At 47.1% G+C, this 27,479-nt stretch overlaps 3 protein-coding genes and 1 long non-coding RNA gene across 12 annotated transcripts in view; 2 read left to right on the top strand and 2 right to left on the bottom strand.

Annotated features, from left to right (window-relative positions):
• Positions 1-110: 110 nt before the first annotated feature.
• On the bottom strand, positions 111-12,454 carry LIPH (lipase H). 4 transcript variants are annotated; one of them, XM_027878299.1, is made up of 10 exons: positions 12,403-12,454; positions 7,945-8,312; positions 7,147-7,255; positions 6,964-7,065; positions 6,006-6,095; positions 4,734-4,901; positions 3,793-3,888; positions 2,782-2,893; positions 1,691-1,864; positions 111-382 (listed from the first exon to the last, which is right to left on the bottom strand). In XM_027878299.1, exons 1-10 carry the CDS (start codon positions 12,452-12,454, stop codon positions 310-312), a joined length of 1,344 nt encoding a protein of 447 aa, XP_027734100.1. In that variant the 3' UTR covers positions 111-309. The 4 variants fall into 4 exon arrangements, with proteins under 4 accessions (XP_027734100.1, XP_027734098.1, XP_027734097.1 ...); XM_027878297.1 differs by lacking the exon at positions 12,403-12,454 and having other exon boundaries at positions 7,945-8,500; XM_027878296.1 differs by lacking the exon at positions 12,403-12,454 and having other exon boundaries at positions 6,964-7,255; positions 7,945-8,500.
• Positions 12,455-12,928: 474 nt separating this feature from the next.
• Positions 12,929-15,481, top strand: LOC114054811. Its single transcript, XR_003570592.1, has 4 exons — positions 12,929-13,163; positions 13,872-14,208; positions 15,195-15,261; positions 15,406-15,481. It is a non-coding gene; the product is annotated as an uncharacterized LOC114054811 (long non-coding RNA).
• ANAPC13 (anaphase promoting complex subunit 13) lies at positions 14,523-18,201 on the bottom strand. Of its 2 annotated transcripts, XM_027878301.1 has the most exons (4): positions 18,154-18,171; positions 17,470-17,541; positions 16,978-17,103; positions 14,523-14,967 (listed from the first exon to the last, which is right to left on the bottom strand). In XM_027878301.1, exons 3-4 carry the CDS (start codon positions 17,074-17,076, stop codon positions 14,842-14,844), a joined length of 225 nt encoding a protein of 74 aa, XP_027734102.1. In that variant the 5' UTR covers positions 17,077-17,103; positions 17,470-17,541; positions 18,154-18,171; the 3' UTR covers positions 14,523-14,841. The 2 variants fall into 2 exon arrangements, with proteins under 2 accessions (XP_027734102.1, XP_027734101.1); XM_027878300.1 differs by lacking the exon at positions 17,470-17,541 and having other exon boundaries at positions 18,154-18,201.
• The window catches only part of CEP63 (centrosomal protein 63), a 21,921-nt gene continuing 12,025 nt past the window's right edge, over positions 17,584-27,479 (top strand). Inside the window, exons 1-7 of one of the 5 annotated variants that reach the window (XM_027878290.1) lie at positions 17,659-17,685; positions 19,746-19,887; positions 20,716-20,851; positions 22,375-22,555; positions 23,722-23,817; positions 25,957-26,082; positions 26,911-27,024. In XM_027878290.1, coding sequence (XP_027734091.1) covers positions 20,808-20,851; positions 22,375-22,555; positions 23,722-23,817; positions 25,957-26,082; positions 26,911-27,024 — 561 coding nt within the window. In that variant the 5' untranslated portion in view covers positions 17,659-17,685; positions 19,746-19,887; positions 20,716-20,807. Of the gene's footprint in view, positions 17,700-18,221; positions 18,259-18,689; positions 18,889-19,745; positions 19,888-20,715; positions 20,852-22,374; positions 22,556-23,721; positions 23,818-25,956; positions 26,083-26,910; positions 27,025-27,479 lie in introns of those variants that run through there. The other 4 variants (XM_027878292.1, XM_027878291.1, XM_027878293.1 and 1 more) reach the window with 4 other exon arrangements.

Here is a 27,479-nt window from a genome sequence, read left to right as displayed (position 1 = left end):
GGGACATCCTGAGGGCGGGGACTTCCTGAGGGCGGGGATGGGGGGCGGGGCCGGCCCTGAGGTGATATGTGAGGGTTCAGAGGGACCCCGCTAGCTCAGCGTGGATACACTTTAAACACGCGCTTTAAACCCACGCGAGTGCCGTGTTTTATTGTCACTCCCAAAGCCCCTTTGTACGCCCTGTGTGGAGAGCGGGTCCCGCTGCCCGGTCCGCACGGGAGGCGCCCCGGGACCGCCAGGTGAGTCCCCGCACGGCTGTGAAATGTCCCTCCCCGCCCAGACACGGCGTCCTCGGAGCTCCGTCCTGCTTCAGCACGGGATGGGCTTGAAGGTTCTCTGGGTGTTCTCCGTCAGCACGAAATCGTATCGGCACAACTGGGGTCTGTGTGAAAACACGGGCCAAAAGTGAAAAAAGGCGCTTTTTTCCTGTCATCCTCCAGTGAGTCTCGCCGTGTGCTGGGGGCATATGTAAAATAACTCGTGTTCTCGGGAGAACTATCTCTGAGTCCACCTAAAGTGAGTGAGGTTGGCTGTAAGCCTTAGCAAGGCCAGGGATACCTTGAGCATTTTTCTTTTCTGTTCTACATTATCTTTTGCTTGTGAGAAAAACAGAATGCAAAAAGCCCCAGCAAACAGGCGTTGCCTGCAGATCTCTGGTTCTCGTTAAACCAATCCACACCTCTGCGTCCACCTAAAAAGGTGGTCCTTCCAGCTCACCTGCCTGGTCCTGCTGCTTTGCTGCTCCCAGCGTGAGGAATTTTGCCGCTGCTCTGAGCTGGGACCAGGCATTGATCTGGCCTGGAGCTCGTCCAGACGAGAAACAGAGGAAATACTTAAGCTTTCACTGAGAAAACATGAGCATTAGCCCTGAAGAGGGGAGGAGTGAGGGCAAGGCATCCCTTCCCGGGCAGTGACTGATTACTTGATGTGTTAAAAGTCCTGAATATTTTTGCTTCACCCTCCTCACTCTGTGATATGCAGCCCTTATTTTAACCCAAATTTAAAGCATGGTGGAGCTTGATGTCCACGTAGTGTTCTTGCACACAAAGTCAGCCTCCAAGATTCTGTGCTTGCTGAGCTCAGGCAGAGATTCCATCCTCTGAAGGTGCCCTAGGAATCTGGGAAGCTCAGGGGTAGGACTGCAGAGCAGACAGAGGCTAACGAGGTGACTGAAGCAGCTGCAGAAATATCACCAGCAGCAACCTAGGAGGTACCCTATGTCATGGTGTGGTGGGCAGCAGTCAGGGCTTTGGGCAGAGTGACCAGCAGCTCCCAGTTGCTGGAATTCTGGGAGTAAATGAATCTCACTGCTTGACTACCTGTAGAAATTGACTGGGATGTAAAATGTGTGTTTGGGGCTGGGCATCCCTGCTTCCCTGAGAGCGGCATTTCCCTTCAGCCCAGAGTTCAGGCCCAGGCAGCTTCTCAAAGGTCATTTTCCTGACCAAAGGTTAAGATGTCAGACCATGTCAGAGTCACATCACCAGTGACATGTTTTCGATACGGTAAGACAGCCTCCGTGTTCAAGCTGTGGGATTCTATTCCCAATATACATGTATGAGAATTATTAAATGTGAAATCAAATCTAATTCTTCTGCACAAACTCATCCAGGCCAGGAATCTGGGAGATTCATTTACTTCTCTGCAGTCCACAACAATAGAAATGGTTTGTTTGTAGAGCTCTGCTCACCTTTCTGGGTTTGTGAGTGACTGGAACCTCATTTGGAGAATCCTGAGTTTGAATTTTGGGCCAATGACAGATCCTGTAGAAAATGTCAAAGAAATTTTCTGTACGTTTTCAAGATCCTGGTCGAATCCAATGAGCAAAGTAATTTGGTTGTACTGCTGGAAGGTGGCAGCTTCTCTGAAGGTAAAGCAGACAGAGTGTCAGAGAGTCCCCAGGGGATAGCACCAGGTTTAATGTATTCAGTGTAACATTAGAAGCAGAGCTGGGGGAAGAGGGTACAACTAGGGATGAGTTTCTGATTTACAGAAAGTGGGTGTGGATTCAGGCCTCCGGGTGTGAACCTGCTCAGCCACTTTGGCGCTCAGTTGTTTGGGGTGGAAGTAGGGACACAGAGGTCTGATGTTGTTTGTCCCAAACCAGAATCCTCTCTGTGATTCTGCATTGATCTTGAGTGGACTGAACCCAAGTGCTCTTTGTACCTGGTGGGCTGTGCAGACCTGAACACTGAGTCACTTTGAGATAGGCGTGAAATCTGCACTGCTATTGGTGCAGGAGCGATGCAGATTGCTCCAGTGCAAGCAGATCCCAGATATGGCTGAGGGAATATGAAGTAAGAGATACTTGGGAAAACTAGTTGAGCAGGATTGTTTGGCTGAAGTGTGTTTAGATCAATCAGGAATTTGCATGTTACATAAATGCATGTTACAGCCAATAATTTGCCCCTCTGAACAGAACAAGTTGATTTGGATGTGAGATATTCAGGCCCAGGCTCATCCCAGCTGTCTTGGGCCCTGGGAGCTGGAACAGAACACTCCTTGGAAGGGGAAGGAGAGAGGGGGAGATGCTTTACCAAGGGGCAGCTGTGCCTCTGGCTGGAATTGTCCACTGCAGTCCTTAAAAGGAATGAGAAGGGCCCAAATCACAGCGCTGGGCTGTCGGGTGGTGTGTGCTGGGGGAGGCTGTGGAAATTCCATAGGCATGTGCACTGGCAGGTATCAGCAGGGATATGGAGGAGGATGTCTGGCTTCCTCTCAGCTGCAGTTGTACCAAGTGATTCTTTGACATTTACACATTATCAGATCAGTAAGACTTACGGATTAACTTTGGATTCTGCCTTCTTCCCAGTCTCATCAGCTAGCACGATGCTGAGCGTGCCTCTCCTGGTGTCTTTGTTCCATGTGATAATATCCACAAAGTAGTGATAAACTGAGGGGAGAGAGAGAACAAGTGTGGTTAGATCTGGCAGGCTCACTCTGCTGTCGAGCCACTGTGTGCCTGTCTGGGAGTGGAGCTGCAGGTGGAGGATGGACACAACCCCTTCAAATTTATCTCTAAAATCCCTTTTTCCTCCCTGCTCTATATCCTCCTTGGCAGAGATTTTTTAACAGAAACATCGAGGTGTCAGGAAAGCACTGCAGAAAGGGTTATCCATGCAGGATGGCCTCTCTGTATGACTCTCAGCACACCCCCATTAACACCCTGCCTTCCCCCTTCACTTCCAGATTGCCTTTCTTTTTCTTTCTCCTGTCCCCCTCTGAACCCCTCCATTTCTGTTCTCACCATCTGTCATGGAGCACAATTTTCTATTCTTTGATCTGTAAGTCTGAATTCACTCACTGACCAGCTCTGGAGCTCAGGCCATAATCCCTGCCCATGCCTTGCTACGTTGGTGATCACAGGGATGAGGAGAAACCTCGGTGACACCCTTTTTTCCTTTGATTCTCCCCCTTTCCCTGTGCCTCTTGCTTTTCTCCAGGGGTAGCTTTTTCACCTGCACAGCCTCTCTTTGTCTCTTACCATTCCCACACACCTCTTCCTTTCACAAAAGAATCGGGTGTTGCTTTGAAACATAGTTTGGGAACTTTTATATTTAATTTGCAAGTTCTCAACCGGTTTCCTAGCACTGTGAGCAAGTTGGCTTTCACAGCACTGGGCAGGTTTGCAGGTAAGGAGTGTCATGGCAAACTGCAGCTGGACACAGTTCTGCCCAGCAGCCACTGTCATTGTTTCTAAAATGCTGGCTATGACCAAACCATCTCTGTTCAGCTGCTGCTGAAGGAGACAATGCACAAAGACAAATCATCTCGGAAATCTCAGTCACTTACTGCAAAATGGTTCCTTGTCTGCTGTATCAAAAAACATCCTTGTCACTGGATGGCTCTGTTGTGTTAAATAGCTTTTCCACTCACGGGCATAATAACCTGCAGGTGACAGTTTGAAAATGAAACACAGTTACTGCACAGGTAGATGAGCAACTAAATGGCTGAAAATAAGCAAGTGTTTAAGAAATAGTGTATTGTTTGCCAGCTGCCAGGTCTCAGCGGGACACAAGCTCCTGTACTCCGCAGATTTAGGACTAAATATGCCTGGTTACTGTTCAGCACGTACTTTGAGACTGATCTTCTTCCACACCTGCTATCCATAGTCAAGGAGGATTTAATTCAGTGCAGAATGAAAATCATCCCCTTGGCTTTGCCAGTTCCTTTCTGGAAGTGTCAGGTGTTTTAGCATCAACCTTCCAGAGCTGGCAGCCTGAAGCTGGGCTGTCACACCCAGGCTGGGAGAGGTCAGGCTGCCAGCCTGGGACCACAGGCCTCTGTGGGTCCAGAATCCCCTTTGTTCACCCCTCTGCCATTCCTTTTAGAGAACAGAGAGCTTTGTGGTGCTGGGACTTTACTGGAAAATACTGTTTTAGCAAGAACATGCCCCTCTCCCTCAAACCCTGCAACTAAAGGACTTTAATTCATTGTTTTTTTGACTGTAGTGTAAAGATCCCAAGTCTTGTTTTGGCTTTTCTAGTTCTGGATGCTTTATCTGTGAATTTCTGTTCTAGATCACAATGTAATGTGATGGTACAAAGAACAGGGAGGTTTCTCAGGTCTCTTTGAAGCCAAGGAGAGGCTTCAAAAACCTCAATGGAAATAACTTAGTTGATTTTGCGAAGCACCATGTTGTGTTGATCCCTTAGCAAAACATCACACAGTGAGTTACAGTGATGACAGGCAGCTCTGTATTCAGGATGGACTGACATTCCCTGGATCCTTACCTAGGATGGGGCACGGCATAGGCCAGAAGGTTTCACAGCTGGTACATTTGCCATTCCTGTAACTCCTGTACGAGTCGCAGGGATACGCTGTGATGTTGCAGCTCTGTGTCAGGGAGGACAGGAACAGGAAAACAGACCTCTGGTGGTCACATTTAAAATACTGCAATCCTTAATCATACACAGGGAAGAAATATTTTGTTAGCCATCCTCACTCTTCAGGGAAACAGGATTAAAGCCCACAGGACACACCTGTGGACAGTCCCTGACCAGTCTGAACCCAGTGGATTCCACTGGGGAACATTGGGCTATGGCAAAGCAGTAAGTGGGCACCGTCCTCCCTCTTTGACTGCACTCAGCTCTGCCTGTCTGGCTTGCTTTTTTTTTGTCTTTTTGGTTTTAAAAACTTTTTTTTTTTTAGTATGGCTACTGCAGTTCCAGAGGATCCAGATATGAATCCAGTTCCATCTCAGGTGTTTTCCTCTCCTCTCTGAGCTCAGGCCTGACAGCTGGATATTGCTTTTAGTTTAGCACATGACTTTCCATTTTGGTGTAAAAAAACTCTTTAGAAAGCCCAAACTAATAAAAGAGTTGTTGCATGAGCAGAAAAATCAGTGAAGCCTCATATTCTAGAGATTTTTGGTTCAGGCTGTTTTCCTGTGTAGATTCTCTTAGATATGATAAGGGTTGAGTTCACAAAGCTGCCTTTTCTTCTCTGAGGTATCTTTTTCACCCAGCTTTCATCAAACCAGTTCAGATGCCAGGCTGAAAGGAAAAAAACTTTCTTTGGTTCAGGACAAGGCCTTTATCTTCCAGACTGCACTGTTAGTCACTGCCAAGGAAGGTGCAAGATTTGGTCCACCTGCCTGCTCCTCATTCATCTTGAACCCATTTTCTGGACAGGTTCTTGCCACTGCTAGTCCTTGGGCTTTTGTGTGTTCATAGTAATCAAAAACAAAATACTCCCACTGGTTTTCTGAATGCAGTCACAAAACAAAGGCACAAATCTACCTAATGACTTTTTGCACAGAAAATTAATCCCACTTGTACTGTGAAAGGGGCACAGAAAGGTCACCCTGTCTCTCATGCCTACCCAGTGCACATGAGCTAAACCTCTGTCACATCAGTGCTGGGAAGAAGTTGCTGCTGTGGCTTTCCCAGAATATGGGTTTCATGTACTTTCTAAGCAGTGATGATGTTTCTCTGGCTTTCTCCTCCTTTTCTTATTGGAAACATTTCATCAGGGTTTGTGCAGTTCAAGGCAGGATTAATTACCAGAAAATATTGTCTGTGGACAGCCTGGCTGGTCGGTCCCACCGTTGGGGTAGAAGTCGATATGTCCTAGTGCTTCTCTGTAACCTAGTCCTGACAAAAGGGAATAAATAGCAGGGCAGGAATATTAATGCCATCCATCCATTTAGGGAGCAGGCCAAGCAGTTGTGACCCAGCTGGTTCATTTTAGCGATGGTACCAAATACCAAAAATAAGCCTGTGCGTGCAACAGTGCAAAATTTAGGGCTTTGTGTCATTGTGTGCAGGAGAGGAAAAGGGATGTGAAACCTGGGTGTTGCTGTGGTGCTAAGTTTGACTTCTTGGAAGGTCTGGGAGAAGCAATGAGGTGGGAAAGCCAGGTGCTTGGGGTAGGGTGCCCATGCGACCAGAGCAGAGGGTAGGCATCACCCTGCTGGCCTGGCTGATGGATCTGGGAAAGGAGAGGGCTGAGGGAGTGTCCAGATTCACCCTAGTGGAAGGTTTAGCTCAGAGGAGGTGGGATGGAGGCTGGAAACATCATGCAGGGAGCCATGGGATGGGGATAACTGATCTGCTGTGCAAGGTACTGAGCTGTGGGACCTGCTTTGGAGATGCTGTGTGCTGGGATGCAGCCTGAGCCCGGGGTGGGATGTTAGTGTGGAACTGCTCTGGCAGGACTGTGTGCTGCAGGAGCTCCTGCACAGGACCCAAGTCATCGTAATTCAGGGCCACCAGGCTGTAACTGCTGTAGTCCAGCAGCATGTTTTGAAGTGCAAATAAACCAGCAGCTCCCCAGGGAGTGCTGAGGACAGTGTGGGCAACACAGCACCCCAGAGCCCTTCCCAGCACCAGTGATGGAGTCTGCTGTCCTGGGCCAAAGGAGCAAGGGTCCTGTCACTGCTGCCCAGCACACTCCTGCTTTCCCATGCTCCATCAGTCCCTGGGTTTCCTTATGGAGCTGCGGAGCTGGAATGTCACGTACCGTCGGTGTCAGAATGAATGACGTCGACAAACTGTGCGTCAGTGGGGTCGAGCCTCTCACTGGCGGGGGTTCCCCGGTACAAGGGCCCCGCTGGGTCCAGGCCTGCAACACAAAGCCATGTGGGTGGCACTGCCTCGTGCCGTGCCGGTCTTGAGGCCAAAGGACTGACGGGGGAAGGCTTACCTGTGATTCTTCCAAGTGCACCACCAAACATCTGCCCCACAAAGCCGGAGATGTGCGCTCCCAGGCTCACTCCTATCATGTGCATGGAGTCAAGGGATGCTCCATCGATCTGAGATTTAAAATTACTCATGCTCACATATTTGAGGCATGGGAAAGGCATAAAAAATATCAGCAGGAGGAACATAAAGGCACCTCCCTACTTTTCCCACATTTTCTCTTGGTGCGTTCCACTCTGTGTAAATATTTCCCCTTTGATAGTCTCACAGTGCAGCCAGCGCCCCTGTTTGAGGCCCACACCTGAGAGTTGTGATGAAAATAGTTCAGGCATTGGCTGTATTTTCCTGGGGCACTGGAGACAGAAACCATTCATGGGCCCCAGGAGTAAAATTCCAGTTGCCCCACATGTGATTCCTGCAAGGCATTAGCAGACACCATGATCCTAATGACCCAGTGTCTTCATTGCTTGTGCAGCAGCTTAGGGGAACTGTGAACTGTAGGTAATCCCCTTTATTTGATTTTTGGACATACAGAAAGTGGAAGTAAAGTTTCTGTGCATGGGAAAACATGTCTGAAGAGTTTTGTACCCAGAAATGGAGAGACTTAGAGTGTAAACTGAATATTGCAACAAAATACCAAGTCCAAGGGTACGACTTGGCACTGCAGGATAGCTGCAAAAATTAATGTATTCCTTTTTAGGAGTTTCTATTCCCGGACATCCTGCTGGTTTTAAATGCTTCCTTTGTGCCCTTTACATACTGTGCCTTAATGACTATAGCATAGTGTGAACGTCCAACTTACCAACATTTCATCAATGAGTTTCTTCAGAATCTCAGCAACTCTTTTGCACTTCCTCGAAGCGTAATTGTAGATGAGGGTTGTTGCCCCCTGGTTCCAGTCCACGAGGATGATGTTCATGTCCTCTGCAGAAAGCAGGAGACGCACCAGGTCGGGGATCCAGATGGGGGCAGAGCCTGTGAATCTGTACCCGTGGACAATGAAGGTGGTTTTCTTGGTCACAGTGAGGTACTTGGAGGCTGTTGAGTGGAGCTCCTCAGCACAGGTTGGGTTCTGCCGGGTGTAGAGCAGCAGCTTCACCTTCAGCTCTGTCCCTATCAAAGCGCTCCCGAAGCCGAGGGCTGTGAATGCAGGACATGTCTCCCCGGGATCTGAAAAGAGCACAGGGTGGCAAATGGAGTGTAGCCCCAGTGCATTTGCTTCCACCTGCCAGCCCTGCACAGGGGCAGGGACGTGTGTTGTGAGATGTCTGAGCTGGGACCGCTTCTCTCCCATCTCCTCTGCTCATATTCATGACTGCACTTACCTTGGAACTTAGGTTTTCTTGCCATGTTGGAACAAAGACAGCAAGTGCACCTTCTTGGAGCAGCGTTCCCTGAAAAAACACAGTCCTGCTTCCACAGGCAGCTGAGAGATGGTGTGGCCTCTCTCCAGAAATCCCAGTAGTGTGAGGAAGTGACTGACACCTGGGATGGTTACTGTGCTGGTTTGAGAGCACACCCAGGTGCTCTGGACAGGCTTGAGGATAAACAGGTGCCCTCGGGGCTGGTTTGTACCTCCAGCCTGGAGGTGCCAAGTTGCAGAGGATTTACTGTGTGAGGGGCAGCTCAGTGCTTCGTTTGTGTGAGCTGATGCAGCCTGCTGTTCCTGACTGCAGAGTGGGCACCCTTGGGCTGCGTGCAATGTCACGGATGGTGCTGTGTACACAGCTGCAGAGTAAATGAATTGGATGTAAGTGCTGCTCCATGGGATGGCCTGTGCCTTTGGAAAGCCTGTCTTTATGCCCTGCTTTTCCAGCAGAGCACCAGCTGAGCCTTTAGATCCCAGTACAACCTCCAACAGGGCATTGGCAGGGAATGGAATAACTGTCTCCAGACAGACGCTGCTTATGAAGGCCCTCCCAGGTTTAGTAGCCTCTTCCTGGCTCACAGTCCTTTCCCCCAAATCGTTTTAATCTTACTGAAGAACCTTGTGGGGGAGAGTGTTTCTCTCACACATATGCCCTAGGCTGCAGCAATTGTTCAGGCTGCAATCCCTAGAGGAATCTGCCTGATCTTTGTTGCTTAAAAGGCTGTGCAGTGGGTAGAAGAGTTTAGAAAACCTGCAGCTGTAACCTAATTGTGCTCTAGCAAATTTCCAATGCTCTGTGCATTTTAACTTCTGAATGATGAAACTCTCACAGTTTCTACAAGCCATTTTCCCTTTTCTCCTCCTTTGGAAAGTGGGAGCATGAGAGTGATATAAATTCTATGTGCCCAAGCACATAAACCAATCTGCTCAGTTGCCATAGTTCTACTAATTACTCTGTAGAAGCCCCAGGAGCTCCAGAAATAAAAGTTAATAGGCTAAAAGGATGTTGCAGTTAAGTCCAACTGAATATTTTAAATTGCTACCATAAATTTTAACATCTGAAATCCATGGAGTCCTTCCTGTATGCAGCCTGTGGTACCATATGAACAGTGAGACAGGAGGGGTGGGAAATGAGCCCTCAGCCAGGCCCAGTGAATGTGGGTTGCAAGCAGGAGCCTTTGAATTGGGGGGTGTTCTGGCTCCCTAATGTTTCCCTCAGGGGTCCCAGGGGCAGTGTGGCTCTGGGCCCTGCTCCAAGGAGGAAACATCACCTGGTGGCTGTCTCCTGGCCAGCCTGCTCTCACCTCATTCTTGCAGTGCCAAGAAGCTCCAGTGAAAGAGCAGCAAGAGTTCTCCTGTGACACTGCTCTTGTGGAGATCTCAGAGTAACTGGCAGAGGAAAGGTAACATTTTTGCTGATCTACACCAGCTTGCACAGTGAGACTCAGCGACTGTCCTCTAGGTGCTACTGCAGCATAAAAAAATACAGCTATCTTGGTTTTACTAATAACTAGGCATTGTTTTAGTTATTGTATAGCAGTATTATACAGTGTTCCTTATCATCTTTACCACCACTGAAGCTGCAGTAATAGAGGCAGAAATGCCAGGCAAGAATTACTTCTATAGGGTGCAAGATTGCACTGATTGCTTAATTTGTTTCTGTATCTCCTGCCTTGTGCTGAGACTTGCCCAGAGGAGCACTGTGTTTGTCATTAGAATAGCCCAAACCTTCTGGTTCAGAGGAGCTTTCAAAGAGCTGGTCAGCATTTGCTGATACCTGACACGGATTGGTTCTGGTTTGATTATTAAAGTCAGATCAGGATTATAATATGTAATATTATTATAGGAGAAAACCTGGCAGCTTCTTTTCTAGCAGGATGGTGCCCATCTCAGCCTCATCCTGACACATCAGGATGTCCAGTTATCCTGGCTTTGCTCTTCCTTCTGATGAGCACAGTGACTCCTATCGAAATGGCTTACCAAACTCCAAGATGACTGGGGTAAGTGGCTTATTAAGTCTGCAAATGAAAAAGTGAGGTGGAAAGTTACAGCCTGGCACTGTACTTAACTAACTTAACTTTCCCTGTAGGAAAGGTGAATGAATGTGGCAATTAACCCAGCATGCTATTAGCTCACCCCTGGCCCTGCCTTGGCCATTAGCTTGCTAGACAGACTCTGCCACTTCACATTCTCCTGCTCAGTTTTCTGATACATAAAATAGGGGCAAAACACTAGTCTGCTGGGCAAGGGGCTCTGAGGTTCCAGCACCTGTAGCAGGGGGCATAAAAATGTGTGAAATCCATGTCCCTGCCTGGGAGCTGGACACCTTTGGTCTTGAGCTTGAGATCAGCCTCCAAGGTGCAATTGCAGCAGGAGAGGCACCTTCAAAATAGCCTGGCTCTGAACTTACATATCTGAATATATATCATGATAGAATCATAGAATGCTTTGGGTCGGAAGGGACCTTAAAGACCATCCAGTCCCACCTCCTGCCATGGGCAGGGAGATCTTCCCAGGTTGCTCCAAGCTCTGTCCAACCTGGCCTTGGACACTTCCAGGGATGGGGCAGCCACAGCTTTTCTGGGAAACCTGTGCCAGGGCCTCTCCACCCTCCCAGGGAACAATTCCTTCCTAATATGTAACCTAAACATACTCTCTTTCACTTTGAATATGTATGTTCTGAAGTTATATACTCCTGGGTGGGAGTATTGTGGTCCCAAGAACAGTCCCAGGCAGTGCTATTAAGGCCTGCACTCCCCTGGCCTCTCTCATTCCTTTCTTGGAGATGGTGTTTGAAAGCTTTTTGTTCCGTCTGTCCTGGATGCTGATCCTATGGACAGGCTTGCCCCAGTGGTGTTGGGGCTGTGGTCCTGAGCTGTCTGTGTGAACAGAATAGCAGCCGAGGTTTTTTACCTCTACCAGTCTGTCCTCTTGCAAAGGGAAGTTCCAACAGATTTTTCACATCAGTGGGTCAGTGGTCACTTGTCCCAGCTGTGGTCCTTGGGACACAGAGGTGCTTCTCTGTCCGTCTATAGGTTCTCTGGCACTCTGCCACATTGCCTGGGCTCTGTGCAGTGTGTTTCAACAGACTGCTCTAAACCATCGACAATAACTCTCCCCTTTCAGCAGACTTCACAACCGCGCCGTGAATCTCAGGACTGCTGGTGAAGATTTCCATCACTTCTCCACAGGGAGTGTGCCCTCCACCTCTTAAACTGGTCCTCAATAGCTCCCTGGTTTTCTCCTGCCTTTTCACACAATTCTTTTTTCCCCACTTCTTGTGACTACATTGCCTACAGTGTATTAAACAAACTAAGCAAAATGTGACCCCAAGATTACTCCAGAGGATCTGATGAAATACAGGTTAGTATTTATAAAAATACTGGTTTTTTAAACCCTGTTTGTTTTCCCTACAAAGCAGAGAGCTGTAACTTGAGTTGCTCCCGTGTGTATGCTAACGCAAGGCAGTACATTTGTTTATTGTTACATAGGTTGATTCTTGTAGGGCTGTGAGGATATCAAATGGACCTTACTGTTCATAAATGGTAATTCATCCTTCGCCTCGGTCGTACACGACACCCCTGAAAAGAAATCATTATTCTCTGAAGATTTCGAATGACATTTTCAGTGTAGATGGATAGTACTTATACAAGAGAAATGTTTGCAAAGGGAGGAAAAGATAATAAAAAACTACTTCTGGTTTTACATTTGGAACTCTTAGAACTGACTCCATCCATGTAACCAGTATAATTTGCTTCGCTGAAATAAATAATGCCAGTGAGAAACCCTACCCAGAAACTGTAACGCAGAGGGCAGACACAGTCATGTTTCTCTAAAGCACAGTGTGTTATATTTGACAAAAACATTCAAAACAAACGCTTGATTTCTTACCTGTTTTCACCCCATGCAAAAGGTAGATGAACACGACACACAGCCTCAGCATATGGACTTCCACATGGAGCTTCTATGGGTAAGAGACTTTAAGGATCCCACAATTTCTTTGGCATGTGTCTGCTGGCTCTGACACCAGTTTGCTCCCTTTTTTTTCTGCCTGTCCCAGTAGGTGTGGTGAAAGCAGGAAGTTACCAGCCCAGAAATGAAGACCAGTCTTCAGTTATACAACTGAAGCTTCTTCTTAAAAAGGTGGGGCACTTTCTATTCTAACAGGTTTCCTTAATTTAAACATAGTTTGCCCTAGGAGATGACTAATCAAAGACACAAATGGGTTGGTATCATGCTGTAAGCAGCAATTTGACTACACTGTGTTGAAACTAAGGAAATTATTGTCTGTCTGTTTGTCTTTTGCAAAGAATGTCAAGAGTATCGTAGGTGTCACTGCAAGTCTGATAAGCATCTGGGCAGGGCCAGTGCTTGGTTTCCCAGGGCCCTGCCTTTGGAGAGTTCATGATGATCCCTAACCTTCCACGTTCCTCCTGCTCTGTAGAGTCCCTTCTAAGCCACAAAGCCCTGTCCCCTCGGGCAGGAGGCAGGTGCATAGCACTATGCACAACAAAGGGAAGGTACTTGGGGCAGTCTGGCTCTCCACTGGGCTCCCAAGCATTTGCTGCTTTGGATGACACTCATACAACCGGCATTCCCACCATATTTTCTTGCAGACCTGCTAGAGGGTCATGAATTCAGCTGTAATTCAAGTAAGAAAGGTTTTTTCTTTCCTTGATGAATGGAAGAAGATAGCTAAGCAAAGACAACTGCCAGGGGCAGGAAAGGAAGACTGAAATTGAAGCTGGAAGATAGATATAGTGGCAAAACTGGGAAGAAAGGGTGGTTGGGAGCTTGAAAAGGGGTGAGAGGAGAGGGGAAGAGAGAGTGGGGATGGCTGCTGGATAGAAGCTGTGTGGTAGCTTTGCCTGACGTTTTCTTAGCAAATTCTTCTAACTGTAGGCGAGGGAAAGGGAACCTGGGGAGGATCAGAACTCCCTCATTAGGCGCAGGCTCTGTTTTTTCCCCGGTAATGATCCAAGGAGGAGCTGAGCTATTACAGTTCCCAGCTGCATAGCTGGTTCTTTGGTCCATGCTGTGCAAACTAAGCTTTTTGACTTTGCTAATTCTTGGGTTAATCCTTAACTCTTCTGCTGCCTGTCTGCAGCTCCTTCTTGTTCAGACAAGTGTGTGCTGCTTGTCTGGTGCAGGCATGGATCACCCAGGCAAAGGCTGGGGTTTGTTATTTTGGAGAGGATAAACACTGAGAAAAGAGGCCCAAAAACTGGAGTATGGAAGTCCAGGACAGTGCTTTTTCTGCTGCACTGGCAAAAGAATATAATTTAAACATTGTTTTCCTTCCAGTTCCTTTCTCACCCCCACCAGTAATCCTAAACTCTGTCAAAATATTTTCTCCTTAGCAAGAAGTTCTGCCAATGGTGAGACAGAATCAGTCCAACAGTGAAACACGAAGATGAACAGAAGGCTTTTACCTGTTGCAAAGGACATCTGTGAATCAGAGATAAAATGGGATAACTCAAGAGGGCCTTGCCTTTCTTCTCAACACAAGAAAAAGAGGTACCAACTTGTTGCCTGAAGCTAAGCTCTAACTTGTTTCTTTCCCTGGATTCCCATTTCCCTTCTGAGGTAGCTCATCCAAGTGCCTCTCATTTCAATACGTTGGGACTGGCAGTACCCTGGGACTGGCAGGCTCTTCCTTGGAACTCTCAGTCATCCCTCTAAAGACCATGATCTTGAGTAAGCACCATTCTAGCATAAATTAGACTGTCTGTTCATGGTGTGCATGTTGGCAAACATTCCCAGAAGGTCAGGACTGGAAATGCTCTCCACCTCCACTATCAGATCCTGAGATGAGGAGGTAAAGTGGCCACCTGTGTTTACAGGTTACTTCCAGCTCTGGGATCTGTTGACCAGCCTTTCACACCTGCCCCACACATTCTTCCTCAGCCACACACTAGTGGAAGATGGTAACAACTCACAGCTGTTTGGGTTTGTACACTGAACTCTAGACAATGATCCCATTGTGAGCTTTGAAATCAGTAACAACTCGAGACAGTAAAAACTACTTTTTAATCATGTGGAGAAAACACTGAAGATCAGAATTGGCACCAACTTAAGAAAAATTTACAGAAAAAATGAAATAAATAGGTGAAACATTTTGCTCTTAGCTCTGGGTGTCAGCGACCTCTGCTATTTCACACTCATTACAGAAGCATTTTAAACTGGTCGCTGTGAGCAGAACTACTGCTGGAATCCGAATGTTTCAGGAATGCTGGTTCTTTCTTAGAGTAGCTTCTGACAACAGTGGTCAGCTGAAAAATATTTTTATGTGGCATTCATGCATCTGCTGCATGAAATCTCACTGATTCACTAGTTTCCCGTGGGTGGAACATTTTCATGGAGATACTGGAGAGCCAAATCTGTCCACTTCATTTCTTGCTCTTTAACAGACTCGGTGGTGCCACCGTTGTCTTGCTCTGGTTCAGGGAGCTCATTCTGAGAACAAAACAGAGGTACAATGCATTCCACACATAATATACTTCCTGAAAGCAGCAGGTTGTTAAGGCTTTGTAGGGATAAATACAAACGAGACCGGAGGGTGCATCTGAACAATAAATATCATACATACTGATCCACTTAAAAATATTACTGAGCCCTGTTATGAACAATATTCTTTTCACATGAATATGGTGCTTAATCTGAAAGGTAAATTGGTTTTCCAGGACCCTGGGGCCTTGCTATACACTCAGACTGCACACACAGCGAAGGAGAATATATAGCAGATGCAAAGTAAGTAAATAACAGTGCAATGCAATTATTCCATTGCTTGTTTGCAATGTGCTGCTTCTGCTGTTGGCAAGAATACAGATACTGCAGTTATTATAGCTGTTATTAAGACAACAGATTCTGTAACGCATTTCTTTCCCATGGCAGGTGAGAAATCCTTCCTCTTTACATGCTGGACTCGGGTGTGGCTGTGCTGGATCAACAGCAGAACTCAGAACTCCCTACCAGGTGTGGCACAGAGCTGCTCACGACATGGTAAGGAGGAAGGATAGTTTAAGTGAGACCTCATTTCCCCTCTATTATTTGTTCTCTGTGTCGCTGTACTGCTGCAGTCACACTGAGTGCTATTCTGCCAGATACCATTTGGGCAGGAATTCCGAGTTCTAGATCTCTGGAAATCCCAGCATGAGCTAACTAAAATGTTTCAGTTTTGAAAACAATGCATGATTCGAGCCCATTTGAGTTCCCAGGAATCTCTCAAGTGAGCACTGGAGCAAATGCTCAGGACAGGCTCAAAGAGCACTTCACAACCATTCTGTTTGCTCCTTTACAGTGCTTCTGAGTAAGTCTCCTGTAAATTCATATTGCTTTTCCCACATGATCAGAGCCAATCTTATCTCTGGGGATTTTCATATCCACAGCCAGGCCTTTCTTTCTACTGTTGGTTGGTGAGGCTTCCTGCTCTGGGGCCACCATCTCTATGTGACTGTAAGTAGCCCAAGAGGTAGCTGTAAGGGAAGAAACAGTAATGTTGGGACTCAAGGTAAAGGCAAATGTCAGAAAGGAACCAGTTTATTATACTCAGCCTGCCTTATAAATGTTATCCAAAGCAATAGGGGGTTTGGGCTCTTTTATCTGCAAGATCCTTCCCCCAAGCCCAGCTCTTGGCAGGAAAACTTGTGTGCTGTATATATGGATTTTGGAGTTGGGCAGCTGCTCCTTGTCCTCCCTGAAAGTGGTGGAAGGGCTAAAGCTTGAGCCACGTCACAATTTGGAAATGTCACTGTGCTGAAGGAAACTCATGACCCCACAACTGCCATGTCAGTGCTAGCCAAGGTAAAGCTCATGTACCAGAGAGAACAAGGAAAGGGAAAATCCTCAGCTACCTCCCACTTCCCTGGAAGTTTCAAAGTAGCTAAGGAAAGGTTTCAGAGGGGGAGATCTGAAGCTTCAACTCTGGGCTTTGTGGGATCAGCAGGAGCTTTTTCCCTGCTGCCCCTCTCCCGCCCTGCAGCCCTAAATGAAAGGACAGCTGCTATGCCTTGGACACAGCACTGCTGTCCTTGAACTGGCAACAGTAACACTGCATCTGGAAAAGACTGACTGGAAACAGGTATGAAATTTTTCAGCTTCTTTTAATGGAATTTCAGAAAGTGGAAATAAAGTGTAACCAAGACTGTAACTGTCAGCATGAGACTGATCATCTCTGTTCTCCAAACCAGAACTTCTCCCTGATGCCAAACCCAAAACAGTGTGACGAGAGGACACTCCAGTTCTGAGAAGATTCAACAACTGGTCAGGGGAAGTGGGACAGAAACATCCACATCCTCAGGCACACAGGAGTGACTGACATATAGGGAAAGGAAAGCGTCAGATCCATCCCAGGAGCCTTTTGTACAAATTAGCTGCACTACAAGCAACACCCTGTGCTTTTTCTTGGAAGGGGTTGTGATAAAGACAGCAGCCTTAACTCAGATTGATAAGCAGCAATTCACCTACCAGAGGGATAGCCACGTCCTCATATGGCAATTTATCTTCCCTCCACGCATCATCGATCAAATCCAGGATCCTGCCGTCCCTCTGCACCTCGCTGTCCATCCTTGCAGCAGGTGAGTGCAGCTAAACCTGTGACACAAAGTAGATGCTGTTCCCAACAACATCCCCAGCCAAGGAGCTGCAGTTCAGACTCTGGGCTTGCTCCAGTTTGGATCTAATTCCTGCTAGGCTTAAAGTTTTAAGGAAAACCTTGATTTTCCTAATCCACTTATAACCACAGGAGAACTACTTCACCTGAACAGAACACTATTAAAGTGATTTGCAGACTGATATGCATCAGAGATGAATGTACAAAACCAGCAGGTTTTTGTTAATGATATTTACATGTGTTTATATCTACTGAGTGACTTTTAGAAGTCTACTTTGAGTGAGTTTTAGCACACCTGTAACTCTGCCCAAGAACCCTTTGCTGCCCTAAGCAGTGCTGTGCCTCACCCAGGGCTCCACGAGTCACAGCAAAGGATTTCACGGCACCTAGTATCCTGCCCGAACCTGAAGTCCAGGAAACTGGTGAAACAGAAGAAAAACAAGACCTATCTTTCACCACCAGCTACGAGAATCCCTCCGGGATGTTTCACTGTACCCTGCCCTCCCTGAAGTGTCACGTAAGGGACTCGCCCCGGTGTGACCCTGCGGCTCGATCGTGCCAGGGTGGGTGACTACAGGTATTTACTGAACACCAGACCAGGATAGGTGACTACAGGTATTTATTTAAATACACCCCGCTGCCCGGGGCGGCGATGGGCACCGGGCTGAGCGGTCCCAGCCCCGGGGCCGTGCGATCCGCGCTGACTCAGCCACGCGTCCCCCCGTATCCCCTCTCCGGTGTCCCCTCCGTGGTACCCTCAGCACCGCGCCGAATGTCCCTGCAATGTTCTCCCGGTGTTCCCGCCGTGCCCCCCGAGGTGGCCCCCCCCGGTGTCCCCCTGGCGCCCCTGCAGTGCCCCTCCCCGCACACCCTAAGCCCCCCATGATCCTAGCCCCCTCAGTGTCTCCCCAGTGCCCCCTCCGGTTTCCCCCCCGTGCCCTCCCATATACCCCCCGGGTGTCCCCCGGGTGTCCTCCCTGTACGCCCCAGTGCCCCCCCCATGTCCCCGCACTGTCCCCTGCCCGCCGTACCCTGCCCGTGTCCGGGCCCCGCCGTGCGCAGGCGCGGTCCGCGCGCAGGCGCAGTGCAGCCGAGCCGGGCCGGGCCGGGCCGGGCCGGGCCGGACCCGCCGTTAGGTGGGGAAAGGCGGGAAGGGCGCAGGGAGGGAGGGAAGGAAGGAAGGAAGTTTGGCCAGCCAGCCAGCCAGCCAGCCAGCCAGCTAGTCAGCTAGTGCGGGGTGTTTGCGGGGAGGGAGGTGAGGGGAGCAGCGCTGGAGGGGCCCCGGGCAGCAAAACTTGCCGCGGCGGGTGCGGGGTAAACAGCGTGGATGGGCGGAGAGGGGGGAGGCTCCTGCTGGGCAGGAGCGGGAGCGCAGCGGGAATCGGGAATGCTCCGCCGGGGCCGGTGGCGCTGCCCGGGCACGCTGGCCGCGGTCACTCCTGCAGTCACCTCACAGGCTTAAGCTGCGCCAGGGGAGGCTGAGGTCGGACACTGGGAAGAAATTCTCCACAGAAAGGGCTGTCCAGCATCGGCAGGGAGTGCCCAGGGATGGGGGGGACTCCACTCGGTGCTCTGAGCTGGGGAACAAAGTGATGTTCGGTCACAGCTTGGACTCAGCTATCCTGGAGGTCTTTTCCGACCTGATTGCGTTATTCTTCCCCCGGTGACGAGTGGTTTTCACCCGGCTCCTGCCGCAAGTGGCATTCCGGCCACTGGCACGTCTTTGGCAGTGCTTTTGGGAAGTTGTTGCTGCTTTTCTGTTCATTGTAAGCATGTTTCCAGCAACACTTTGAAATGGCATCTTTCTGTGCTTTTAAATGCAAAGTAATCCTAGTCTTTTCTTAGGGGCATTATTCTTAAGTCCTCCTGTGTATTGTCTGGTTTTCTACACTTGACTCTACAACAGTTCTGTCTCAAGTTGGGATGATAAGCCTTGTTTATTTTTAAATGTTTTGGGGGTTTTTTTGTTTGTTTGTTGGTTTGGTTTTTTTTCACAAATATTTGCATTTTCTTCACTTTTTCAGAAGTGATCAGTCAGCTGTCCTTGCTTCAGCTGTACTTAATGAGGGAGATTGTCCTCTCTTGTGGTGGCTATGGGGTCTTTACTTCAGGTGCCTGTGATTTGCTGTGACTAAAGGCAACTTCTCTGGGCCTCTACACTGGCACTATGTGACTTGCAAGCTTGAAAGGCCAAAATTTAGTACTGAACAATGAACCTGATGAAGCATAAACCAGGTAGAGATGTCTGATTGTAAGGCTTTTCCCCAAAACCTGGGTAAGGTGGCAGGTATGCAAAGCTGGCAGAGTCAGGTGTACTGTGGAGGCCCTGCTTAAAGGATGATAGAAGCAAGGGCATGTCATGGTAGGACAGGGCTAGATTGGATATTAGGAAGAAATTCTTCCCTTTGAGGGTACTGAGGACCTGGCACAGGTTGCCCCATCCCTGGAATTGTTCAAGGCCAGGTTGAATGGGGCTTGGAGCAACCTGGGCTAGTGGAAGGTGTCCCTGCCCATGGCAGGGAATGGATCAAGATGATTTTTAAGGTCCCTTCTAACCCAGACTGTTCTAGGATTCTGTGCTGTCTCCTCATCTCTCTGCCCACTGAAAATTGATTCTGTGTAGGTGTGATTAGAATGGTAGGGAAGAGCTGTTACTGGCTGATGTCTGCTGTTGCCACCTAGAGAACTTTTGGAATGCTGTCAGCAGCTCAGGGGATGTGCTCATCTGCTCTGCTCAGCACCCTGCCCTCAGCAGTACCATGGAGGTGTTCTGCATACTGATGGAGTTTTGTTAAGCACAGGCAAGACCAAAGAGAGACAAAACAGTATCAGAATAGGGATAGGATTTTTTTTCTGTCTATATTCTGTGTGAGTGTGATTTAAAACTCAGCAGAACTCCCAAGGACAGGCTTTAATCCCTGGATGGTGTTTAAAGTGCTCTAGAAGAGGATAGAAGGTTCTTAGGGGAGTGAGAGCAGAGCTGAGCCTACTTTTTTAAAAGTCTCCCTTGCTGTGACCCGTTCCCCTTTTGTTGATTGCTAAATGATGCCATATTAATCTTTGAGAAAGATGTTGGAAGGATCCATCTGCAATACTTGAGACAGTGTATAGGTTTTGGAAGGAGAAGCTGGTATTAATACCTCCACAGGATGAAACTAAAGTCTCTGTCCTCGGGATGAGTTTAACCATTTTTGTGTTAGAGAGCTGCGGTTTCAGGGAGGAGCCACTGAAATAAATTCTGGATTTCTGGCCATTGTTCCATGGTAAATTTTTATCCCTTGTTTTTACCTTTAATGTGAACCCTTCTTGCTTCACCAGTATGTGAAATTTCTATGTGTATTCACACATACCTGTGTTTGTGACCTAAAAGGTGTGATTTTTAACTAAAACAATGTACTGCTACTATTAAGCTGTTCAACTTATTTTCATAATTTAAGGCATAATTTAAGAGGAATTTTTAAGGAGTTCCTTTATTTGGCAGATGTTTGGCTTACAAATTCATGAAGGTGACCATTGTTTTCCTCACCTGTAACTGCATGCTCACTGGAATTTTTTTAACTTCTTTGCTTTGTGGACTTCTGCTTTTTCTGCAGCTGGGTGGAGAAGCAGCCTTGTTCGTGCATTGCCATGGATGACTGCTGCTTTCCTGTGCTTCCCTAGCTGCTGAAGCCACCAGGATTCAGTGATGGAGGCTTTACTGGAAGGAATGCAGAGAAATGAGCAGGGGAGGTGTGTATGCAACTGTACACAGCAGTCATTTAAAAGGATTCAAGTATTAACCTTCCCTCCTATTCAGAATAAATCCTCAGGTATCAGTGTGCAGTGGCCTTCACCTGGTGCAGAAGCAAAGGCACTGCCTGAGCTGGCTTTGCAATAAGCCCTGGACAGATATTATGTTAGCAATTTAGGTTTACATCTTCCTGAAAACCTTCCACCTTTTTTTTTTCTTTTTTTCCTGATTGTTTTAAACCCTTCTTGGGAATAAATATTTATTTTGTAGCAGCCATGCAAGGTTAATGAGATGTGACTTTGTTATCTGTTTTTATTGAAAACATCTGATTATTTCCAGCTCATGTTGAAACTGCAGAGTCCCATTCAGCTCTGAGGAATCCTTAATGCTCTGTCTGAGGTGAAAGTATGTAGACTTTTGGATCCCCAAGAGAGACTGTAGTGACAATAATGGAACAAAATGTTTTATGTGTTAAACAAGCGTGAAGCAAAAGTCACTGATGCCGTTTTCCCAGTCATCCTTGAGAATGTGACTCAAATGTATTTGATACTGTATCTTCTTCAGAGAACTGGTTGCAGAAATCAAGTTTAGACTTAGCTACATGTTAGCAGATGCTGTGAAGGAAATGTTCCTGCTCTGCATAATAGCTGCTAATTTTTTAGCATTAACTCGCAGGACAGGGTGAGCTTCAAATGTGACTGATTTTGGCTCCTTTAAGAAGTATTTCTTTCCTTATAGAAAAACTGCCAAGTTTTGAAGTGCGCACATGCCCAGGGAGAGCAGAGAAATTTCTATCTCTTAACCTATTGATTTCCATTTCTTTTCAGTTCTCCCTGTTTGACAGGCAAATTAAAGGGGTAAAGATCATTAAGGAGTTCACCACCCTCTAGGGCTGTGGCTGGCAAACCTTAATATTGTCCCTGGCTTAGCAGCTTGGGAAGTTTTAGAGGAGTTACTGGAATTGGCTTCAGTAATTACTGCGCCAAATTAGAAATCTGGGCGTTGCTAGGGCACATGTGCTCCCTGATGGATTGCGAGGGTTGGATTCTTCATTATCATGTTGTCATCCAGCCCCCTCTGCTTCAAGGTTTGTCTGCATTTGTGATAAACTTCTGTTTTCAGGAGCTGATAGCTCGGCTGTGAGATTCCTCTGGTGACTGAAGCTTGGTCTAAAATGCCTCTGCCTGGAGAGCAATTAAGGCAAATACAAAATATGAATTAAACATGCTTAGGTTTAGTTGGATTATGCACAGTGCTGGGGCAAAGGGACGAATGCCTAAGTGATGGGGCTTAGTGTGCATGGGTGGCACTGGGTCAGAGGTTGCACTTGGTGGTCTTGGAGGTCTTTCCCAACCCTAATGATCCTGTGATTCTGTTTCTCTGCAAGCTGATTTGCAGAGAGTTCAAATCACTGCGGGTGCACAGCTGGTGCCTTGGTGCGTGTTCTCTGCCTTTGTTGGTTTGGGACACGAACCCCATGTTGGGTGATGCTGCTTTTACCTCCAGGCTCCTTCTCTTCCAGTGGCGGGTTCCTGACCTCCTGTGAGGCCGAGCTGCAGGAGCTGATGAAGCAGATCGACATCATGGTGGCTCACAAGAAGTCTGAGTGGGAAGGGCAGACGCAGGCTTTGGAAGCTTGTCTGAGTGCTCGGGAGCAGGAGCTTTCCTCTGCCAGGGCTGCTCTACAGGAGAAACAGAAGGAGGTACCTCCATTTTATACTGTTTTCTGTTTGGAGACAGCCAGTGTGTTTTACCTGTTGAAATCAGGAATAGAATTTACCGAGGGGCCTGTTGGAACAAGGTATCTAATTCATAATTCAGAGTCAAGTGATCAACTCCTCAAAGGTTGGTGGAAGTTCACAGATTGAATTCTCAGTTTCTAGAGAGAATCCAGAGACACTGGATTTGGCTACAGCAGTAACGGACCGCCCAGCAACCTGCAGTCATTTGTAGAAAAAACCCCAATTTCCTACTGAAACTACAGTAAGGTATTGCTGGAAGATTCTCCAAGGGCTGTTTTTTGCAACTCAGTTTTTGTGGTCTTTAATTAAAGGCCTGGAGGAAGTGCAAAATTTTTCTGTATTGAAATTTTTGTGGAGAAGTATCAGTGAAATTTTTGCACAGGATGTGGACCATAAATTGCAGTTGAGTCACAGGATTTTCATTTGTAGGAATAGTGATTTTTATCATATAGGTTATCATTTTTATTATCAATTATGTTTTCTCAAGACACTTGAAATATTTCTTACCCCTAAAAACATGGGGTTTCAAAACTGAACATGGATTTCAAACCTGAACTGTAAAATACGGTTAAAGTCATTACTGAAGTATATTCATGCTTTTGGTTTAGTCATGTGAGTTTTCTGTGGGGATTTCTTCTCATTTCACTTTGTCCTTTGGACCTGCAATTAGAAAGGTGGGTACTCTGGGAAAAAAAAGGACAAAACAGAAGCAGTTGAATCAGTGTAAGGGAGATATTCTCTGTGCATTTCAAAGCCCCATTTATTTCTTTCTCCCTCATCATTTGGATTTTTTACCTGAGCACAGATAATGACAGGGCCAGCCTTTCTCTTGGTAGGTAGCTTGAAATCATAATGCATATTCGTGGAGAATTTGATGAAAATGCTGGATAGAAGTGGCCTTTTTGGCATAAGCCAAACCCGTCAACTTCATCCCCAAAAATGAAAACCAGAAACTGGCTCAAAAAAAGAGTCCATATCAGAAGGAGTTCTGGCCCCAGCCTACCAAAGATTTAGGCATAGATTTAATCTGATTCATAGTGAGGGACCCCGGTGAAACCTCCTAGTAGTTACTAACCTGAGGTCTACTTATACTGCTGTATTCATTTGCTTTTTAACTCTCGGTTCAGGTTGGTGTGTTGCGGCGCCAGGTCGAAGAGGTGGAAAAATCCAAGCAGGCCATGGTTAGAGAGTATGAACAACAGCTGAAGGCGTTCCAAGAGGAGGTGAGCTGCAAAAAGAGAGGTTTGGTTTTTAGTTCTCACTTGACGTACGATGCGACAGGTGAAATACTTTGCCTCACGGCTTTTGTTTAAATGCTGTGGTTTTAAACCTCCCCATTTTCTTAGTGTTTATGTGCTTGCAAAAAAAGACCATTGAGTGTAGACAAAGTGACGTTTTTATGGTTCACTTGGACAGTTTTTTGTGTTTTGGAGGAAGTTGGTGATGAACAGAGAACTGCTGGAGAAAAAATGTGGAGTAGATGTTTTCACATTCTGGAGATCTGCAGAAGTTTACTGCAAAAATGACCTGTGTCTGCCCATCCCAGTGACCACAGTGCTGGTTCTGGAGTTGCCATGGGTACAGGCAGCAGCAATTTGCCCTTCCAGCATTTCTGAAATTCAGAAAGGGTGGAGGTGTAACTGGCCTGGCTTGTGTGAGATCAAGAAATAACAATGGTATACAGTCTCGTCTTTTTGCCTCCGTTGACTCTGATGATGTTGGTAAGGATTTTGTCCTCTCAAGGCATATTAGTTTTAATAAAAACTAGTAAAATCCTCAGAAAATAGTGTTTGACAATAATGTCAGAGCTTTCAGTTCTTGCTCACCTGTGCTGCGGGTGGTGTAACAGCATTCCAGGTTTAGGGCTGAACTCTGCCTGTCTCCGCTTGCTTGCTAGTGGCAGGGAGTTAACTGGCGTGAGCAGCTCAGAGAGCACTGACCTGTTTTCTCTGGAGGGTTGGGCCTGGTTCCTGCTAACTCTAAGCCATAAGTGAAATTAATTTGATAGTCTCTGCTCTGACGACAGAAGGCATCTGTCCTCATTTAAAACACCTTACTGTTCCATATGACTAACAGTCTTCGTTCACTGGCTGCTCCCACTGGAATTGTGCATAGGCTGCAAAGCAAAGCTGAGGTACATTGGCAGCTCTGCCTAAGTTGCTAAGGCTGAAATACGGAGTGTGTTGTGGCCTAAATTGCAGTGTGTGGGTGTTTTACCCACACAGTATTAATGCTGATGACGTTGAGCTCCAATATTCCTCAGTCTTCTGTTCTTAGTACTGTTTGGGGAAATTATTTCTGTCTCTGTTTACCACCATTTCCAGTGCAATTACAGGTACAGTGTCTAACTCACTGAGACTGTAGAAAGAATAACCCTCTTATCTCCTGATGTGTTTGGCAAAAGATGTTGGTATTAACTCTAAGCCTGAGCATCTGTCTGTTCCCATTGAAGACACCAAAGTACTGAATGCATTATGTCTTGAATCAAATATTTATTCTTTTCATGGTTCTTCTGTTCATCCATGGGCATAGCTTTCTCCATCAGTAAAATGGGAATGATGCCTTCTCAAATTCCTATGGCTATTTGGAAACTTTTTGTGTAATAGTTGAGCAGAGGGGAGATCATCAGAGAGAAAACTCCACCAGTTGCAAGTGATTATTTGCACAGAGGGTCATTTAAATGTCAGGAGTTTTTTCTCATTCCTGCTTCTAATATGACTCCAGCATCCTAGCAGCGGGTGTAGGAGTGATATTTTCTGTTGGCATTCTCCACTCATTGTGAAATACATAGTGTATCTAAGCAGAAAATGACAGATGAAGTGGTGTTGATATTATTGGTATTGGCAATTCTCAAATCTTCCTTCTCCCAGTAAGTGGGAGAGTTCCAGTTCCCACCTGTGCTGCACAAGTGTATTTTAGCCACCCAGGAATCTGTCGCTGTGTGTGGTGTGGTGGTTGTGCTCCTCTGTGGGAGGAGATCAGCCACAGGTCCTGCCGGCTCTTCCTGTGGCTGGGAGCCACCTGTAAGGAGAGGGATGTGCTCTTGCTGCATTGACAGCTACATGTTAATCTCCGTCTTATCGTTTTAGTCATGTTTTAATCATTGTAAGACAGAGGTCTAATTAAAGCTGCTGATGTCACGATTTCAGTGGCATATCTTGCTCCTCTCACACAGCTCGGTCTGTTTGCAATGCTGTTGGTATAATAGGCTCATTATCCCAATGGAAGCCTTCACTTGTGAGCTGTGTGGCCTTGATGAGGGGATTGTTTGTGTGAACCATTCTGTGTCCCTTCTCTCAAAGGGCTCTGTAATTCCTGCCTTGGGGCCTTGAGCAAAGCTGTCTCTCACTGTCTCCTCGCAGTTGTCCCGGCTGAGGAGGAGCTATGAGAAGCTGCAGAAGAAAAAAGCAAGGGGAGGCAGAGGAGATGCTAACAAGGGACAAGGAGAAGATGAGTTTGAATTGAGCAGACTGACCAGGAAGCTGGAGGTATGTGATGAAAAAGCAAGTGCTGAGCAGTTTGTATGTATTAACTGACTTACTGGTGACTGAGCTGCCCACTAGGAAGAGAACTGTGAATTCTGTTTAAGGAGTACTCTTCGTCAACTCTCCAGGTGTAGCTCTTCTCAACTGCTTCTGTAATAAAGGCAATTTCCTGCACTGGAGCCTCTGAGTACACAGGATAAACCTTGATGCTGTTCTTAGACTAAATGAAAAGAAGAAGGTGCTGAAAGAGTAATAAATTATGTGAATGGAATGAGTTCCAGTGTGGGGAGGTTGTATTCTCACTTTTTCTGAGGAGGAGGGAGCTACATGTCAAACTTCTTCTCAACCCTGTCTCATCTTTTAATCTTTCTGCTCTGCTGAGCTCAACCCCACTCAGTTTTCTCCTCCTGTACCCCAAAGATGTGGTAACACACACACACCTGACACAGTGCCCAGTTTCTGGGGCAGAGATTAGCATTCAAATTCTATACTTCATTCTTGTCATCTTAGTGATTTCGATGGCAGCATGTTCTGGAAGCTGAAGCCAGTCTGAATTGTTAAACCCCTGACAGCAGACCCATGAAACCAGCCATGAGTGTGTTGGCACTTAACATTTGTAAACAGCAATAATTGACACTGACGTTTTACCTCGGGAGGGGAGGGAATGCAGCGAGCACAGTGTGTGAGGGTTCTGTGCTGCTGAGCCGCTGCATCAGGTGACTGGCTAATGGTTTCCCTGCTGTGGGGAAAGGTGTGTGAGGATACAGTGGGAGAGAAGGCGAATGTGGATGTGGACTGGAAAGGGATGTGCTGCCCCTGCTGTCCTTGCAGGAGTTCCGACAGAAATCACTCGAGTGGGAGAAGCAGCGCCTGCGGTACCAGCAGCAGGTTGCATCGCTGGAGGCTCAGCGCAAGGCCTTGGCAGAGCACTCCGAGCTCGTGCAGGTACAATTAACGTGCTCGAAGTTTCTGTTTTGTTTGTGGCAGCGGGTGGGAGGAGGGGAGGGAGGAAGGGGGAGGAGGGAGAGGCTAATGAAACCTCCCAGGCTTCCATCCAGTTCAGGTTGCCATTGAAGTGACTTTTAATGTCCCAGTGGAATAAGGTTTACTTGTACAAGTGCTGTATGGAAAAAAGATGTGGAGTCTGTCAGCAGAGATTAGATAAACCTTGTGCAGCTCTCCCTGACACCCCTCTGGTTAGCAGAGAAGACGGTAGGATACATCTTTCCCTGGGAGGCAGAGACCACAGCATATGACACTTTAAAATAGCTGTTACATCATGTTGTCTAGTTGAAAACTGTGTACCTTCCAGCAGCTAAATATGTACTTGTGGGTCCAGCTCGGAGGGTGCCGTTGGAAAATATTCTTTCCCTACAGCAGAACTTTTAACAAAGTACTGC

Source organism: Empidonax traillii, unplaced genomic scaffold (genome assembly GCF_003031625.1).
Source record: "Empidonax traillii isolate 1590-97213 ecotype Southwest subspecies unplaced genomic scaffold, ASM303162v1 scaffold40:size2234952, whole genome shotgun sequence".
NCBI classification, from domain to species: domain Eukaryota; kingdom Metazoa; phylum Chordata; class Aves; order Passeriformes; family Tyrannidae; genus Empidonax; species Empidonax traillii.
The sequence above is the reverse complement of the archived record's forward strand: the minus strand, read 5'-3'. Positions and strand labels throughout refer to the sequence as shown.